Source organism: Leptonychotes weddellii, chromosome 7 (genome assembly GCF_054177405.1).
Source record: "Leptonychotes weddellii isolate Sample4059 chromosome 7, ASM5417740v2, whole genome shotgun sequence".
NCBI classification, from domain to species: domain Eukaryota; kingdom Metazoa; phylum Chordata; class Mammalia; order Carnivora; family Phocidae; genus Leptonychotes; species Leptonychotes weddellii.
Window position 1 is genome coordinate 124,047,853 of NC_138375.1, and position 17,287 is coordinate 124,065,139.

Here is a 17,287-nt window from a genome sequence, read left to right on the forward strand (position 1 = left end):
GGAGCATTGCACCAAGTATGTGTGCCCAAATCCCTCCTGCTCCCTGGCAAGTATCATTAATTGGTTAGCATTATTACATCCATACTCACTGAAAATCTTTTAAAAAATAAAACTTGAAAAACTTTTTGGTAAACATGCATGACACGACATTAACCATTTTAAAGTATATAGTTCAGTGGCATAAAGTACAGTCACACTATTGTGCATCACCATCCCCTATCTCCAGAACCTTCTCGTCTTCCCTAGCTGAAACCCAGCGCACATTAATTCCTCATCCCCCCCTCCCCCAGCCACTGACAACCACCATTCTACTTTCTGTTTCTAGGAGCTGGACTATTTAGGTACCTCACAGAAGTAGAATCACACCGGAGTTGTCCTTTCACTTAGCCTGTCTTTGAGGTTCATCCATGCTGTAGCATGCGTCAGAACTTCTTCCTTTTTTAGCACTGAATAATATCCCCCTCGCATGCACAGACCACATTTGTTTATCCTTTCATCCACTGATGGACACTTGGGTTGCTTCCACCTGTTGGTGTTCATGAATACTGACTGCCAAGAACTGGGGTGTACAAATAATCTATTCAAGCCCCTTGACTTGGCTCCTTTTGGGTATACACCCAGAAGGGGGAGCTGCTAGATCACATGGTAATTTTAATCTTTTGAAGAACTGCCAGATCATTCTGCCCAGAGGCTGCACCATTTTCCATTCTCACCAGCAACACATGAGGGTTTCAAGGTCTCCACATCCTTGCCGACACTTGTCATTGGCTGCTTTTGATAGCAGCCACCCTAATGGCAGTACCGGTACCCCCAGCCGAGCACGTTAGGCAGCCTATTACCATTTGATCAAAGGCGACCAACGAGGTGGCAGCCATTTGTTATTTCTAAACTGTGATCATGAGGTTCCTGTGCTTTTCGAAGTGAAATGACTAAGGACTTACCAGGTAGGGATGGTAAGCGTTATTGGGGTTGTATAGATGGCCAGTGGTCTAAACCCTGGGGTGGGGGAGAAAGGACACCAAGGGGGTGCTGGTCCGGGAGTGGCCGCGTGGTGGAGGCGAGGCCCGAGAGGGGCTCTGCTTGAAGAACTGAAGGAAATCTGAGACCAAGCCCAAGCACACCACCAAATCCAGCAACTAGGAGCATTGCCTCTGGTGGCCATGGGGTTTCTCTTCCTTCTCCTTATTCTGTTTCCATCCCTCTACTCTTTACTGTTCTATTGTCTATGAATCCATGATTTGAAAAATCCAGGTTTAAAAAGAAAAAGAAAAATCCAGGTTTTGTAAAAATAAAAAAAAAAATGGGGGGGGGGAATGGGATATGTACACTAAATGTCCATTATTTGCTTGCATGTGGATGAAATCTCTCTGCAAGTATACACATACATTAAGCACAGTGGGTGTTTGTGGTGGGGGTGGGCAGTGGGAATACAGGGGACGGGGTGGGAGATTTTTCTTTTTTATATATCCTTTCATATGTTGTTATTACATTTTCAACTGTGGAAATATATTCCACCATCTTTCCAATGTCCATTCCTGAACTGCAGTGACCAGAAAGTTCCAGCCCCTTTCAGACTCCCTTGAAGCTGGGGATCGATAATAAGGTTCTGCCAAGTGGATGTGCTTTCATGAGTCGGAGTGGAAGATGGAAGTGGGTGAGTACCATCTTCCCCCTGCGTGGGGCTGTAGTTGTGGGCAAGCAAGGCCATGGGTGTTGAGAAGCAATTGTAGAGTAGGTGGTGTCAGCCGGACACTGTTCCAGGGCCCAGGGTCCAGCTTCCTGGGTGCTGCTATGAGGCACTTAACGGTGGTCACAGTGACTTCCTGATCTTACTTGCTGGTACCTGGATCACAGCTGCAGTGGTGTTTTTGACCTCAGTAGCTCCAGGAGCGGCCTCCTGACTACCTGAATTCCTGCTTAACGTTAAGCAAAGGTTGTACCTCCCCTGGCAGGTTGGTACCAGATCTTGCTGGAGGATTCTGGAAGTCACTCCTGCATTACCCACTAGGAGTTCACTCTCCTTGCCCTTCCAAGATTCTATGAACATTCAGTTCCTTATTAGTCCATTCTGCTTAAAAGACCTACTGTGGCTTCTATTTCCTATAATGGAATTGAAACGGAATATGAAATTACATATTAAAAATTATTAAATAATAAATAAAAGTCATCACTAAAAAAAATTATCAGATTTCTTGAGGAGTGTGCCACCAAAAATGCTTGGTTTTTGTATTTAAAAAAAATTCCTGGGCACCTGGGTGGCTCAGTCGGTTAAGCGTCTTCCTTGGGCTCAGGTCACGATCCCAGGGTCCTGGGATCGAGCACCCGCGTCGGGCTCCCTGCTCCGCGGGAGGCGTGCTTCTCCCTCTCCCATTCCCCGCTTGTGTTCCCTCTCTTGCTGTGTGTCTCTCTGTGTCAAATAAATAAATAAAATCTTAAAAAAAAAATTCTACCCTCTTTGTAAGTCATCACCTATTTAATGAGTACCTGTTGGCTTAAAGATGAGGTAATTTAATACTTAGATTAGAAATAACTGCCTATGAGTATGCGAGAAGTTTTGTGTGTGTGTGTGTGTGTATAAAGAGACAAGACACAATTTGTGTTTCCAGTAAAATCCTAGAAGACAAATTCAAATACTTCTTGTTCTTTGTTTTTATTTAACTCAAAAGAGCTAACAACAAAACATTTAAAAAATATCTCCCACACTTGAGTATTCAGTTATTTTTGGTTACAGAGTCCTCGCCTGTTTCCAGCATGAAGTAACACATCTATCACAAAGGTATCTCTCAAAGTCTGCAGCAGGCTTTAAACCTGTATATTTAGATCCTGACCAAAAACCATGATTTAGTTATTCATTCTGAATCCCACACAGAAGCTTAGTAAAATGAATAACCATAAATAGGCTAGCTATTAGTTTTTGACAAAATGCCTAAGTACAGCACGTACATAAAGTTTGCATATATGCTTTTGTCCTTTATTACTCAAAATATGAGTGTCAGTGAGATGTACAGTGGAGTTAGATCATTCACTGAGCTTACATTAATTCCATATAGGAGGTCAGCGAAAAGGAAACAATAAGGAAAATAACAATGAATCCCGTGACAATCCCACCAGTTTAATGAATGAGTGAACCCTGATGACGGCTGAAGAACCTTGAGGAAACCAAGTGACCACTGTGGCGTCTTCTCGGGTACAGTCAGTTCACATCTGTCTCTCAGAAGACAAGCATCTTGCAGGACGAAGGGTGATTCTAGTGTTGAAACGTATGTGGTTCTCTACAAAATTGCCCTAAGCGGACACCAACAACGTCAAATGGTCTTCAACGGGAAGAAACAGTCCTTTCTTCCAACACCGGAGGAGAATCTGGTTGTGTTGGACGCACAGACTTCCAATATGGCGCCTTCTGAAATGGCTGTCAAGGGGAACCTCCATACTCCATTTTATCTCGTGTCCTGACACTAGAAGCTAATCCCTAGGTATGATGCGACTCCACTGCAGTGTGAACAGCAATGACAAGATTTTTAAAAATGCCCTAACATTGTCAGCATCGTTTAATTTCCAGTTTAGTTCCGACTCACATTTAGCACTGTGTGTTATCTGTGATACTCCCATGGTGCCAGGACGTAAGAAAGTTATCTATCACTGACCGAGAAACTCTCACGATGGAAAGATTAGTGTCTCCTAAAACCTGAACAACAACAGCAGCAGCAAGCTACCAAAGTAGATCAGTCTCAGTATGATTCAGGATAAGATGTTCAATTAGCAAATGGTGCAACTAAAGCAGAGAGTAACTTTTGTTTTGTTACACTTGCTGCTCCCAGTATCTTCTATAGTTTCGAAATTGGCAGCTACCTTCTACTTCTCAAACACTTGGCCTTAACCTCAGCACCACCCTGGTCAGTTTCTATTTTTAAAAGCACCATTCTAATGGAAATGTCCCTGCCCTGAATTAAGCTGGGACTGTGAATTTTACCACTAGCTAGAGCTGTTATGTCATAGAGTTTAGGTTAATTTGGTACGTATCGATTTCCGTGAAACCTGCTTCGGCTTCTTCTAGCCATGGAGGATTTCTACCTGGGCTGCAGATGGGGGTAAAATATCCCATGGAGGACCCCTTCAATAACCACATTTGGAAAATCTGAAAAACAAAAGGAAAATGGCTTTTCTTAGGCACAGCAATAAAACGCAACTGCATTTTGCAGACTTGAACAAGGCGAGGCCCCTCGTAACTTAGGGACCCGCATCACCGTGCAGCCTGCTCTTGTTGAGGACGCGCTATCTGTCATGTCGCCTCAGCCGAAAGCCACTTCAGTGCACGACCAGGCTCTGCAGGAATGCACGGCCAGATTTGTAGCTTATTGATTTAAGGGATGTTCTAATGGTTAATGCTGCTAGGCCCCAGCTCTTTATCTGAAGGTTTTCTCACAAGGAAGATGGATTACACTGGCAATTCAATTTCTAACAAAATCTCAATATACTTGAAGGGATTCCAAGATTTCTACTGGGAATACTTGGCTGCAGTTTTTCCATTGTGGTTTACAGCAGTATTTAGTCCAAGGTGTCTTGAGGATGATCGTTTTGTTGCACGAGCTTCCAGGGAGCGGGAGGAACGGGGACCATCTTCCTAACTTAAAAGGGCACATTTCTGACAAAAACCATCCTGTCAAACTGGCAAAATCAGCCACATTTTTAGAGGAGATACAAAGGAAACCCAGAGGTGTGCATCCGCCATGGCGCATTCCAGTTATCAGAGCAGGTAAAATATGAACGGATACCTTGCACTGGGGGACCCCATCCATCACACGGCCCAGAGGTTCAATTTCTCAACTTCAATCTGCACATAATTATATCCAGGATTTACGTGAAAGCCCACCACTTTCAATAAATCTAGTTATTAGGTAAGGAAATTAGTTGGTCCAATACTTTCAGACAGAAACTAGTATGTTCACTTATTAATCCAACCTCCATAGAGTACCTACTACGTAAAGCCACTCGCAAGGGAGGGCAGAAAGGCTCTTGGAGGAGCGGACCAGCTGGCAAGGCTGCGGGAGGAGGGAGCCAGGAAGGTTCAAAGGCCGGAATGGAGGCCAGTGTAGACAGGGAGGGAGGGAGAAGGCCTGAGGGCCGGAGGACCCAGGCAAGTCCAGGAATTCTGGCTTTGTCTGCAAAGTAGTGAGAACTCCTGAAGGATTTTAAGCAGAGTGACACAGAACTGAATCGTGTTTGGAAAAGATAGCTCTGGCTGTCATTCAGGGTACACGGGGACAAATTCAAAGTGGTGGTGGGTTCCCGTGACGAGTGAGGGATTTCGTAACAGTACCTGCCTGAAAGGTTGTTGTACAAACTGGAGGGTAAAACAAAGCGCTTGCACCTGACCTGGGCACACGGTAAGTACTAGCTACCATCACGTACCAAGTATGGTCTAATTACTGGGAATGTAAGTAAGTAACAGGCCCCGTCCACACCAGGGAACCTCCATGCTAGTCAGGGAGACAAGCAAATGAATACACCAACAAAATACGCTTTAAAAATATCTCCAGTTCGTGAGCAACTCAATTACTTTTGGGTGATGACACTCAATTTCTTAGTGTTTGCTTTTATCCAGCATGAAACAACATAATTTTCCACAAAACATACCTTTAATAATCTGTGATAGGACTTAAATCTACGTATTTTGAACGCAATCAAGAGCAATGATTTTGCTAAGTTCATTTTAATTCTAAAAGTATTTCTCCCCCCACAGAAGTGTACTGAAACCAAGAGCCATCAATGGAGATATTGATCAATTCTCAATTAAATGCCCAAACAGAACACATTAACATGCTTTATTAGCACTGGGGCATTTATTCTTTGCTACCCAAAATATAAAAGTTTATTTGAAGGTTAGTGAAATTACATCATCAGCATATTCAGCTTAAATGGATTTAAGTAAGTTCAGCAAAAGGGACAAAAAGGGGAAATACTATTAATTACTCAGTAATGCTACATCGCCTGAAGAGGTCAAGCAGTAGTTTAAAGGCAAGGGGAGGGGTGCCTGGGTGGCTCAGTCGGTTAAGCGTCTGACTCTTGATAGCTCAGGTCATGATCCTGAGGTCGTGAGATGGAGCCCCCCCATCAGCCTCCATGCTCAGCACAGAGTCTGCTTGAGATTCTTTCTCTGTCCCTCTCCCTCTGCCCCTCCCCCTGCTTGAGTGTGCTCTCTCTCCCTCTGTCTCCCAAATAAATAAATAAATCTTTAAAAAAATAAATCAAGGCAAGGGGAAAACTGAAGTAGGGCACAGGGCTTGAGGGTGAGGGGACAGGAAGGTGAGGAAAGACCTCTGTGGGCAGGTACTGTGGAATGAGGGTGCAGCGGCCACCTGCCAGGGTGTCTGGGCGAGGAGCATTCCCAGCAGAGGGAAGATGGCAGGCCACGGCGCTGTGTTTATGGTCCAGCAAGTGCTGAACATGCGCCAGAGGCTGGAGATTCAGAAGGTGAACACGACAGAAAGAAAAAGGGAACAGTGTGTGTGGTCACTACAGTAAAGGAAGCAAGCGGGGGGACTCTGATCGAAGTGAATGGAACAGAGGTGTTTTATAACAAGGTCCACCAATCAGGGACCAACGAGAAGATTATCAGAGGTCATTTTTTTTCCTCATCTGGTTCCACTCCATTCTACACTTTGGATTTCGGCTTCATCATACCTAGGATTTTCGTTCAATGCCCATTAGTGTTTGAATGCTGCCCCCGCCTTTGTTTCCCATTGAGAGGGGATGATTTAGGAAAGGTTTGTCATTTTTGTTGGTTCTCATTTTTTTGGTCAACACTTACTGTGGACCTTAAAAAAAAAAAAAAGGCAATGGGATTGGCGGAAGGGGGAACTCTTAAGGGGCCCTTGAGAGCAGAGCAGGCAAAGGCTCTCTCAAGCTGCGCCCGGAAGATGCAGAGGCAGCACCGTGTGGGGACAAGAAGAGAGCTCCCGGGGGTGGGAGGGGGAACAACAGTGCCCTGGGTGGGGGGGGGGGGAATGGACCGCACACCTCAGAGGCCCAGAAAGAACTCAGGGTGCATGCGGCAGAGCGTGGAAGGGGCTCCTCTTAGAAACAGGAGCAGGGGCCGGAGCATCAAGGGCTGTGAGAGCCTCGTAGGAGTCAAAGCTCAGAGAGAGAGGGTGGGGATGGAAACCCAAGACTGTGTCTCAGCTGTATACACAAGGTCAACAAGACCACAAGCAAGGAGATCATCCAAAAGAAAGCAAAGGAAAAGACAAGAGGATCTATGATAGCCCGCCGGTGGGCTGCCGGGGATGGGAAGAAAAGTGGGAGAGGGGGAAAGCGCAGGGGAGACCATGGATGAAAGGGGAGAGAGTGGTTGAGATGGTGGCCGAAGCTGATGGGAGGTCTGATGAAAGCTGATGAAAAACATCCAGAGCGTAGCCAATGCTGCAGATGCTGGGGACCAGGGCAAGAGCTGTTGTGCATTCCCCTGAGAAATCCAAACTGAGGCCAAAAAGCGTATGTTCAGAGAAGACTGATTATTAGCATTTTATAAGAGGATAGTGTCTGCCTCTGGAGGAGTACCCTCCACTTTTGCTAAGAGGCCTAAATAACACAGAAATGTGATGCCAGTAAAATTTATCTCTCATTTAAATGCTAAAGATCTGCAAGAGCCTATCAGCAGCTCATACTTGTAAGATAACGGGAATCCAATTTATGAAGGTGGGTTGGCCAAACTGCACAAAAACAGATCCAGTGACAGGCCCTCCCATACCTGGTGCCATCCTGTCCATAAAACCCGTGATTTCCGTGTCCTCTTCAAACGGCAATCTCCCATTTGCACAAGTCATCCGTCCACGCCAACGTTTTACCAACAATACACACTTTTACCCTCTCTAGCTCCAGATATTTGCCCCTGAAGTTCTTTCCCCCTCAAAGTTCCTCCTGTTCTTTGTTGCCCAACCAGGTGCACAGATCATAAAACATCTTCCCTCTTCCACTAAGCACCCTGGCTATGATCACAACGATCATTCCATTCTCCACACATCCACAGGAGTGTCATCGGTCCAATGCATGAAATTTCTGACCATCCACAATACCTGGAAAAAGTACTTGTAGAACCACGTTCAGAAGATAAAAAGAATGCTTTAGAGAACGCTGCCTATTTCCTCTAGCCTAGATTACATGATGCGTATCTGTTAACTGTAACATTTTGTTAACCTAATGTCAACTAATATAATACGCATTTTTTTAAAAACACAGGAAGCAAATGCTAGACAAAGGCAATCATTCCTCACTGAAAGAACTGTATAGGGAAAATACTCTAAGAACGTATTCCTATATAGCAAAGGTGGCTCTCTACGATCAGGGCGCCAGGAATGGTCCATCCATGGAGCCGGGCTGGGTCCTGGCCATCCCTCTTTACTCTGCCAGCTAAGTCACTGATCTCAGGACACACATTGCTGCCACAGAACGGTCCCCTCCTCTTGCTGGTGATAAGGTTTTATTGTCAGAATGTAGGAACAGTTTCAACAGATAATTTATCTACTGCTATTGAGTTGCTATGCTATTTAGTTACTCCCAGGAACAAGGGCTGAACATTCACTCTACATAAAGAGCGCACAAGGAGAAATTAGGCACCAAGGGGTCTGCCCATCAGCTATGTGACACCGGGCAAGTCAGGGACCTCCTCAGGCCCCCATTCTCTCATTAGCCAATGAGGATACCTGCCTTGCCTATCACATGGGGCTGTTAAAAAAAATTAGATGAGAAAACGTCTGACAATGTACTCATGAAGAGGTGTAGAGCAGACCATTTGGGGAGGGACTCTGAGGAATTTAAATTTCTTGGCACAAAGAAAGGACCCAGGCTAAAATATTGATTACACTTATGCATAAATTCATTATATTTAAGTATATAACTCCTAAAAATACACATTTGATCATCTGAGATGCTATAACCTAAATGGAAGTAAAGATACACATGTAACATACATACATCGCTTTGGGGGAAAAAAGCATTTCATAAAAAAAAAAAAGAACCAGAGCCTTGGAATCAAACCTTAACATCTGGATAAAAACAAGCAGAGACCAAAATATAACACCACCAAAAACAAACAAACAAAGAAAAGACAATGAGTATCGTTCCTCCTTATTACTCTAATTCAAAACTGCCTGGTACGGTAGAAAGAAAAATTACATTCGTGCTGAAAGGCCTGCCCCAATTAAAATTCTGAAGGTCTCTTACACCAAGAGCACTGGTTTATTGGCAGATTATTAAGCCCTGGACCAATGTCACTCTGTTAGACCTGTATTAAAAACGTGGTTTATGTGGTGCAGGGTCAGATCAGTAAAGAGCTGTTAGCCGATGACAGGTTTGATTACCGCCGGCTGCAGGCAAGACGTATGGATCCCTGAGGAACAGCAGTACCGGCTGGTGGGACAGTTTGCTGGAAAGGTCAAGAACAGGCATGTCAGCATCAGGGGACGACGGTAAACAGAAAACACGACAAACTAGCTTTGAGGGGATCAAACTGCTGTGTGGGGACATCTCAAGGTTTATGTATCTAACCGTGTGGGTGACTAATAGCGAGCAGAGAGTTACAGGGAACGAACCAGCACTGTGCTCACCTTCTCAACATTTCTTTGTGGAATCTGAAACAGATATACAATCTATATGATAAATCATTGCTGAAAAGTGCTGGGTTTTTTGTTTTTTGTCTTTTTTTAAAATCTCACAGCACAATTATTGATAAAATAGTATTCTTATTACTTGCACAAAACAATGTAGGGTTCTTATCCCTTCATTCCTAGATATAGCTGGTTACTTCTCTAACTTCCTATCAAATATTGATAAATTAATTGCCTAACAAATATTATCAAGAAGATCATGACTTGATACATTTATACCATAGTCATTAAACACTCAACAAAACCATAGTCCTATTCCTGGTTTTATATAACTCTTGATTGACTAGTGTTAGTTCTTACCTTGATTCTTCAGATTCCGTCTCATCAAAAGATCTAGAATTTTTTTAAAAGAAGAAGAGGAAGACCATGTAAGTTGGGGAAATGATGCTGCAAACCAAGGAAAAGAGAGCCAGTATTCTTAGAGCTCTGAACTGGGGAACATTTTGAAGAGAGAGCTGTCTTGACAACGTCACAGCATGACTGATGCCTCCTTCTAAAGAATCTTAAGACCACCATATTCTTGAACTTCAATTTTCCCGAAGATCACTTACACACCCTATGGTTTTACTTTCGGGCTTATATAATGGAGAAAAGATTTCACTCTGTCATTCCTAAAATCTCTTCTTAAAAACACTCTTGTATAGAGCACAACCTCCTAGCAAATGCACTCAAGTCAGAACAGGACAGACGGACAATGCCTATTATTTGGAGAACACCCGTGCTCTCTGGGGTGAGTGGAGCGTGGCCTTGAGCAAACACTACCAGTGAGAGAGCTGATGTCTGCAGCCTTCATCCTGAAGATGGCTGGGGTTTAACATGCCTTTGGGTGTGGTCTGAGTGAACGTCTTGTAGCTAGTGTGCATCCTTCAGGCGGCTCTGGAGGCAACAAGAGGATGAACAAAACCCCCTCTCCTGCGTGGGTTTGCAGAGACTTTGTAATGTTTCTCTGTAAATGGATTTAATATGTCAGGGGTACTGCTGATGGCCTTTGGAGGCCAGCTCAACCTAAGTCGGGGGCCCAGAGCTGGGCAAGTGGTTTCAGAGTTCATTCTTCAGAAGAACACTTCCCAATTGCTGATGATATCAAATGTCTGGTTCCTTGGTACACAGGGACTGGGATTTACAGCCCCGCATTAGAAGGTCCTGTGGGAGAGGCAGCAGGAGAGCAGGGAGAGAGAGCTCATGTGGGAAGTCCTGGGCTCTGCCAGCGACAAGGTGAGAGATTTTGGGAAAGACACTTAATTCCTGTGTCTCAGTTTGATCAAGTCAACAATAAGGGAGTTGGCTAAAATTACCTCCAAGGTCATTCACAGCTTTTAGATAATATGACTGCATATGCATGGGCATATACGCTTTGCTCAAGTACCCACAAATAAATTTATTAGTCCCTCAATAGGCTATCTAGATTCATAAGTCCCATTACGTAACATCACTCCATGAAGCAGCATATTTTAAAAAGGCAATTCCGTAAGTCTAAACCTGAGTTACTGAGCCTTGGTCATTTGGCAGCAATTTAGGGATGAGGACTGCAGAGGAATTCCTTTGACTACATGCAGGGGGCCAGTGAGTGCTGTCCCAGCAGAGAGAATGAGCGTGGCCAGGCTGACCCTTCTAGCATCACTGGGGTTATTGGTTAGCCCAACAAGTGACTGCAGAGTAGCTTCAAATACATGTCCGATAGGTGAACAACACTTCTTACCCACAACTCTCTGCCTTTGGTAGCGAGGGCAAGTGTCGCACATTTAGGAAATCAAGGAAGAGTTTGGGAAGCTCTTCATTTTCCAAAATGACAGCCTGCAAAAGGAGAAAAGAGAACTTAGAAAGTGAAATTTACTAGGCAATCAATAATCAAATGAACTACATCAAAAAGTCATGACTGCCCATCTAAGTTCTTACCAGCATCATTCTTCACAATCTGTAAGGGGTGGGGTGGTCCCTATTTCACCCACCAAGAATTCAGGGGACAGGCATGCTCTTCAGTGTCACCAAATACTCCATTTTATCTATCTCTCACCCAAAAAGCATTTATGGAGCATCTACTACACATCAGATGCTGACGAGGGGGGCAGACAGTGGGCCACCAGGTGGGCAGAACTCTTGCCTTCATGGAGATTCTGATTAGAGTATTTTAAAAACCTGGGAGCCTCAATAATTCTGCTAAGATATGTACATCAAATTTTCCTTACTGGGTGATAAAGTGGTCTGGGCATGTGTGTATGTGTGTGTCTACAAGAGACCACTACTGTTTAGAAAATACTACATGGCTTTTTTAACTGGAAGATTTAGCCAAGATCCCTCAGCTATCACCTCTTTTCGGCATTAGGATCAACTGACATTTATGGCCATTTGGACAGCTCCACTTAAAGGGTCAGTAACAACTTTACCACTAAGTGTAAATCAGTGTATATACAAAAAAAAAAAAAAAAAAGAAAAATCTATACGGTTCTTCCATTTAGGGAGCTCTGCTAAGGAGCTGGCATAATGGCATAACCATGTCCTTTCTCGGCTATCCGAATTACACAAGTGCAAGGCGAAATCTAATGGAGAACAAGAGAGTGCATTTTCGTGGGTATCTATTTTTATAAAAAAGAGGGCCACAGTGTATGAACTGATGAAACAGTTGCCCCTCTCTCCCACCACCCTCCCCCCCCTTTTTTTTTTTACAAAGACCATGGAAAAAACATCAAAGATTGTACGATAATCTCTGAAAGTAAGAGAATTATTTTCAAAGGTCATTTTTATCATTTATCATAGTCCTCCTCCCACATGTTGTTTAAAGAACAATGAGGAGGGATGGTGAAGTATTGCCCACATGGCTGATCAGGAATAGCTATGCAATGTGATGCATAAGGCGCAAATGACAAAAGGTCAAATGATGTATATTTTGAAACATGTAATTCTACATAACATTGCTTTTTGTCATAATTTACATACTGAGTGGTCTCATTTCTAGCAGAGTTTTAAAACAGTTCCCCAGTTTAGGACATATGAATGGAATAAGCAAAGCAGGCTGAGCCCTGAGCTACACCAGCACTCAATCCTCCTGCTGTTCAGTTTCTCGAGAGGAGACATCTGGAAACCCAGCCCTGTCTTGGTCTCTTCCTATTCCTTACATAGCTGCTTGTACCCACTGAGGCTTAAGGAAAGTAAACAGAAAGTAGGAAAACAAAAAATGCATAAAATAGAAAAAAGCTCCTCTTCCCAGAGGCATGCTTTCACTACTATTTTCAATGACCTTCTAAATTTTCATCTACTCAGGGAAATTTTGGGGGTGCCCATAAGGTCATTATTTCAGTGCCCAGAACTCAAAGGTTGTAAGGATCATCGTATATATGAAGCTCCAGGGAATTTTTGCCATAAAATAAGTTGTAATGATTATCTCCATGTTTCTAGATATCTGTTTAAGAGAATGATACAATACCTATTTAAATAATAAAGCTTGATGTTGTAACAAATACAGAGCTGTTCACCCAGGCAATAGTTTTAATTACGTGTACAAGTGGTAGCTTTCAGATTAAAAAAAAAAAAATGGTGGGGGGGGTTAACACTCTTATCTCCACCCCCACCTTTTAAAATAAATTAAATCAATAACAAGTGTGGGACACTTTTAATGACCTGAACTACTTAATTTCCAGGATCTTTAGACATGTCATCCATCATTGCAGTATGGAGGAAGACATCTCTTGAGTGTTCAGGGGGTTAGTTTGGTTTTATTAATGCAAGATTTGGGGAATTTTAACAAGGTGAATTGTTTATTTGCCTTGACAGATTGGCTTACAATGCACTGGATACAGCTACAGCATGATCATTAATGACAAAAGACAGGCAAAAAGCTGTTTACACTGCAACACCAGGACGGGAATTAATCCTGTCCAGCCTCCCCAAACAGAGCACTCCAAATGGATGATCACATTTTTTAAGGTAAGATATACTGGCAAAAAAAAAAAAATACAGAAAACTCCAGAAATTTGTGAGCATTTTTGTTAAATGTTCCCTGAAAATTCTCAAATATTTTTCATAAAAGAGTCACCAATATAGATTTCAGGACTTACAGTTGTAAAGAAAGTAGTGTTAGGGGGGTTAGTTAAGCATACCCCATGTTACATGGTGGCAAGATTTCCTAAACTCTGCTAAGAAGGCTTGTAAGAAAATCATTAATACTTAAGTCCAAACAGAGCTAGAGTGTCATATGGTAGAATTTACCTAATTTAATATGTACAAGAGAAATGACTGTCATTGATTAGTACAGAGATGTACAAGAGAAATTAAATTAGTTTAGTCAAATCTTTCGGTTCATACACACATGATCTCACTCTCTGAGAAACCCAAATGTGATGTGGGGCTGTTCCATTTACATCTCCTGTTTTTTTCTTTCTTTCTTTTTTTTAAGATTTTATTTATTTATTTGAGAGAGACAGAGTGAGTGACAGAGAGCATGAGCAGGGAGGAGAGGAAGAAGCAGGCTCCCCGCTGAGCAGGGAGACTGACACAGGGCTCAATCCCAGGACCCTGGGATCATGACCTGAGCTGAAGGCAGACGGTTAACCGACTGAGTCACCTAGGCGCCCCATCTTGTCCTGTTTCTTGAGAAGCTTTCACTCAAGAAGATCCCTCCTTTTTATTTTTTACTTTTTAAAGATTTTATCCATTTATTTGACAGAGAGAGAGACACAGCGAGAGAGGGAACACAAGCCCGGGGGGTGGGAGAGGGAGAAGCAGACTTCCTGCGGAGCAGGGAGCCCGATGCGGGGCTCGATCCCAGGACCTGGAATCATGACCTGAGCTGAAGGCAGACGCTTAACGACTGAGCCACCCAGGCGCCCCGATCCCTCCTTTTTAAAGCTGAGCCCTGGTCCATTCCACCTTCTTGGGACCCCAGTCTGGTCTAACTACCCAACTTTATTCAACAGGTAAATAAATATATTTAAACATATAATAAATAAATAATTTTTATATAAATAAATATATAAAAATAGATATAAATTACATTTTGAATATCAAATCATATTTCCCCATTGTTTTAGCTTGCTTACCATGATTTTTGATTAATCTTCAATGGTTAGTCATTTCCATTTTTTAGAGAGGCAAGACGGTGTGGTAGGAAGTATGGAGCTTTGGAGCCAGAGCTGGGTTCCAACACCCCCTGGCTACCTCATGGGGTTAGTGTGAGGATAAGTTGATGTCCTCAAGAGTCTCTGGGGCACAATTAGCATTCAATAAATGTTCACTGTTTCCTTACAATCTCTTCGTTCTATCAATCCCGAACAGCCTATTTTATCGGTTTTGGAAGTTTGGATTATTGTCCATCCAGCAAACAGGGCTTCTTAACCCTCTATGATTCATGGATCCTTTTGAAAAATGGATAAAAGCGGAAAATCTCGCTTGCTGAAAAATATGCATCCATATATAATTGTGCTGACAGTGGCAGGGGGTTTGAGGCCCCTGACAGCCCCGCCAAGGACACCTGCTTTTAGCTCCAATGTGGCAGTGATGCTGCTGGGGACACTCTTCATTTGGCCTGGCGCCTGAAGCCCTCGCTGTCGGCCTGTGCTGTATACCAGCTCCCCAAAGGACGCGCTGGCCTTCCCGTTTTAGTTTTCTACCTCTTGGTCAATTACAACCCCTCCGGAGTGTGTGCTGCCTTGGGATTGGAATTCATTAGTGCTTTCAGCTCTGGGCTGTGCTTGAAAATATTTGTCTGGCAGGGAGGTTACCGGCTGCAGGATTCTTTCTGGTAGGTCAAAATCTACTACTGCACTGAATTTAGACAGTCAATCAAATTCATGGCTTCCGTGCCTTTCATATGAAATTCTAGAATTTAACAACCTGTAGGGTTGATGGTTCCCAAAGTTAGCAAAACATGGAGGAAAATGTTATTTAAACTCTTATTTAAACTCTGCTGGGTCAAAGTCCAGCTAAGGAGGCACGAGAACCCAACATTTGTTAGGAAAGGAGCATTTTGAAATGCAGGGCAGTGATGGGTCCCAGACTATCTAATCAATTAACTAGTAACTCTGATGGTAGAGTTCCGACCCTAGGTCCAACTTTGGACACATGGCTGGGCAACCAATTTATAGAGTAAAACATCAGAATTCATAATGAATATGACAAATTAGAGAAAAAAATCAGAAAAAATCCCACTAAATTTTACAGGTGTAAGGACTGAGTCAAATACTACATGAGGCAGAATTAAGTACCCAGATGTAGGATGAAGAGTAGCTGTTTATGTACAAGTGCTGTTGGTCTCAAGTGGTAGGTCAGCAAGAAGTGTTGTTTCCAGAAGGTTTAAAAAAATGAGCTGAGCAATCCTCTTGGCTCCACTTAATGCAATATTATCTAGCCCCCAAAGAAAGAGAAATAAGAATAAATGCAGAAAGGCCTACAGGGGAGCAATGAAAATGAACAGAAGATTCAAAATAGTTTCTATTAGAAGAGGTCACCCAATAGCAGGTACCGAGCATGGAATGAGGTGTTGTAGGGCCCAGGAGTCTGGTTGTTTAGTTAACTAATTTTTTTTTTTTTTTAAAGATTTTTATTTATTTATTTGACAGAGAGAGACAGTGAGAGTGGGAACACAAGCAGGAGGAGTGGGAGAGGGAGAAGCAGGCTTCCTGCAGAGCAGGGAGCCTAATGCGGGGCTTGATCCCAGGACCCTGAGATCATGACCTGAGCCAAAGGCAGACGCTTAATGACTGAGCCACCCAGGAACCCCTAACTAATGTTTTTTTAAGGAGGGTAGGGATTTTCAAAGCTGTTGGAACAGTAAGAAAGGACTGTCCTAACCAGTAGAGAAGGTGTCTATCTCTAATTGAAGCCAGTGCAAAAAAAGAAGCAAAAGTGGCCCAAGTATGGGAAAAGCCTGCATTGCAAGAGCTTCTAGAAAAGCTTGGGCTCTGAATGTCTTTTAGTTGCTCTTTGATACACATGCACATGGTAGAAGCTAGAGAATTAACAGAAGAATGCATCAAAGAAATTTCCATGCAATTTATCACTTGGAAGTAATGTAGACTAAAAAGCAGGTTATTATTAAGATGCACATAAGAAATGGGGTTAAATAAAGAACTGTAACAAGTGTGTGATATACTATGTAACAGACTGCTATTACTGTATCCAACTCTGATAAACATTAAAACTGGGGAACTGTAAGAAGCAAAAAATAATAATTATTATTCTTTACACAGTGTTACTTGCTTTCAGGATAATAAATGACTTTCCTTAAAACACACCAGATATTCCTTCAGAAACATCACTCTAAAAGAATGGGGAAAAAAAAATCTCCTGGTCACAAAAGCATTTAAAAAAAAAATTGCCTGGATGGGGGCAGAAAAACAACAGCATTTCTACCAGCATCCCCTGCAAGCTCAATGTTTACTCGAGAAATCTTTTTTACTGAAAAGGTGCAATTATCATCATGTAACACAAATCACAAAATCCCAATTTTTCTACCTTATCAGCTTTATAAAATCATGTTCCCAAAGGATACCATTGATTAGTTGCACGTGTTCTTTCTGTGACATCCCAAATACTTAATTGTCAGTTATCTTTTCTTCTTGAGTAAGTAAAATGCAGTCACAAAATTACAGAGGGACCTGTTCTGCCTTAACCTTCGCTAGATGCCATCATGC

The 17,287-nt window shown here is 42.9% G+C and overlaps 1 protein-coding gene across 2 annotated transcripts in view; it reads right to left on the reverse strand.

Moving 5' to 3' along the window:
* Positions 1–2,631: 2,631 nt before the first annotated feature.
* Positions 2,632–17,287, reverse strand: part of SNX24 (sorting nexin 24) — a 124,895-nt gene continuing 110,239 nt past the window's right edge. Inside the window, exons 3-6 of one of the 2 annotated variants that reach the window (XM_081827184.1) lie at positions 11,362–11,456; positions 9,963–9,995; positions 9,281–9,421; positions 2,632–4,135 (exon numbers count right to left, since the gene is read on the reverse strand). In XM_081827184.1, the coding sequence (XP_081683310.1) occupies positions 9,319–9,421; positions 9,963–9,995; positions 11,362–11,456 (231 nt within the window). In that variant the 3' untranslated portion in view covers positions 2,632–4,135; positions 9,281–9,318. The remainder of the gene's footprint in view (positions 4,136–9,280; positions 9,422–9,962; positions 9,996–11,361; positions 11,457–17,287) is intronic. The other variant, XM_081827183.1, reaches the window with a different exon arrangement.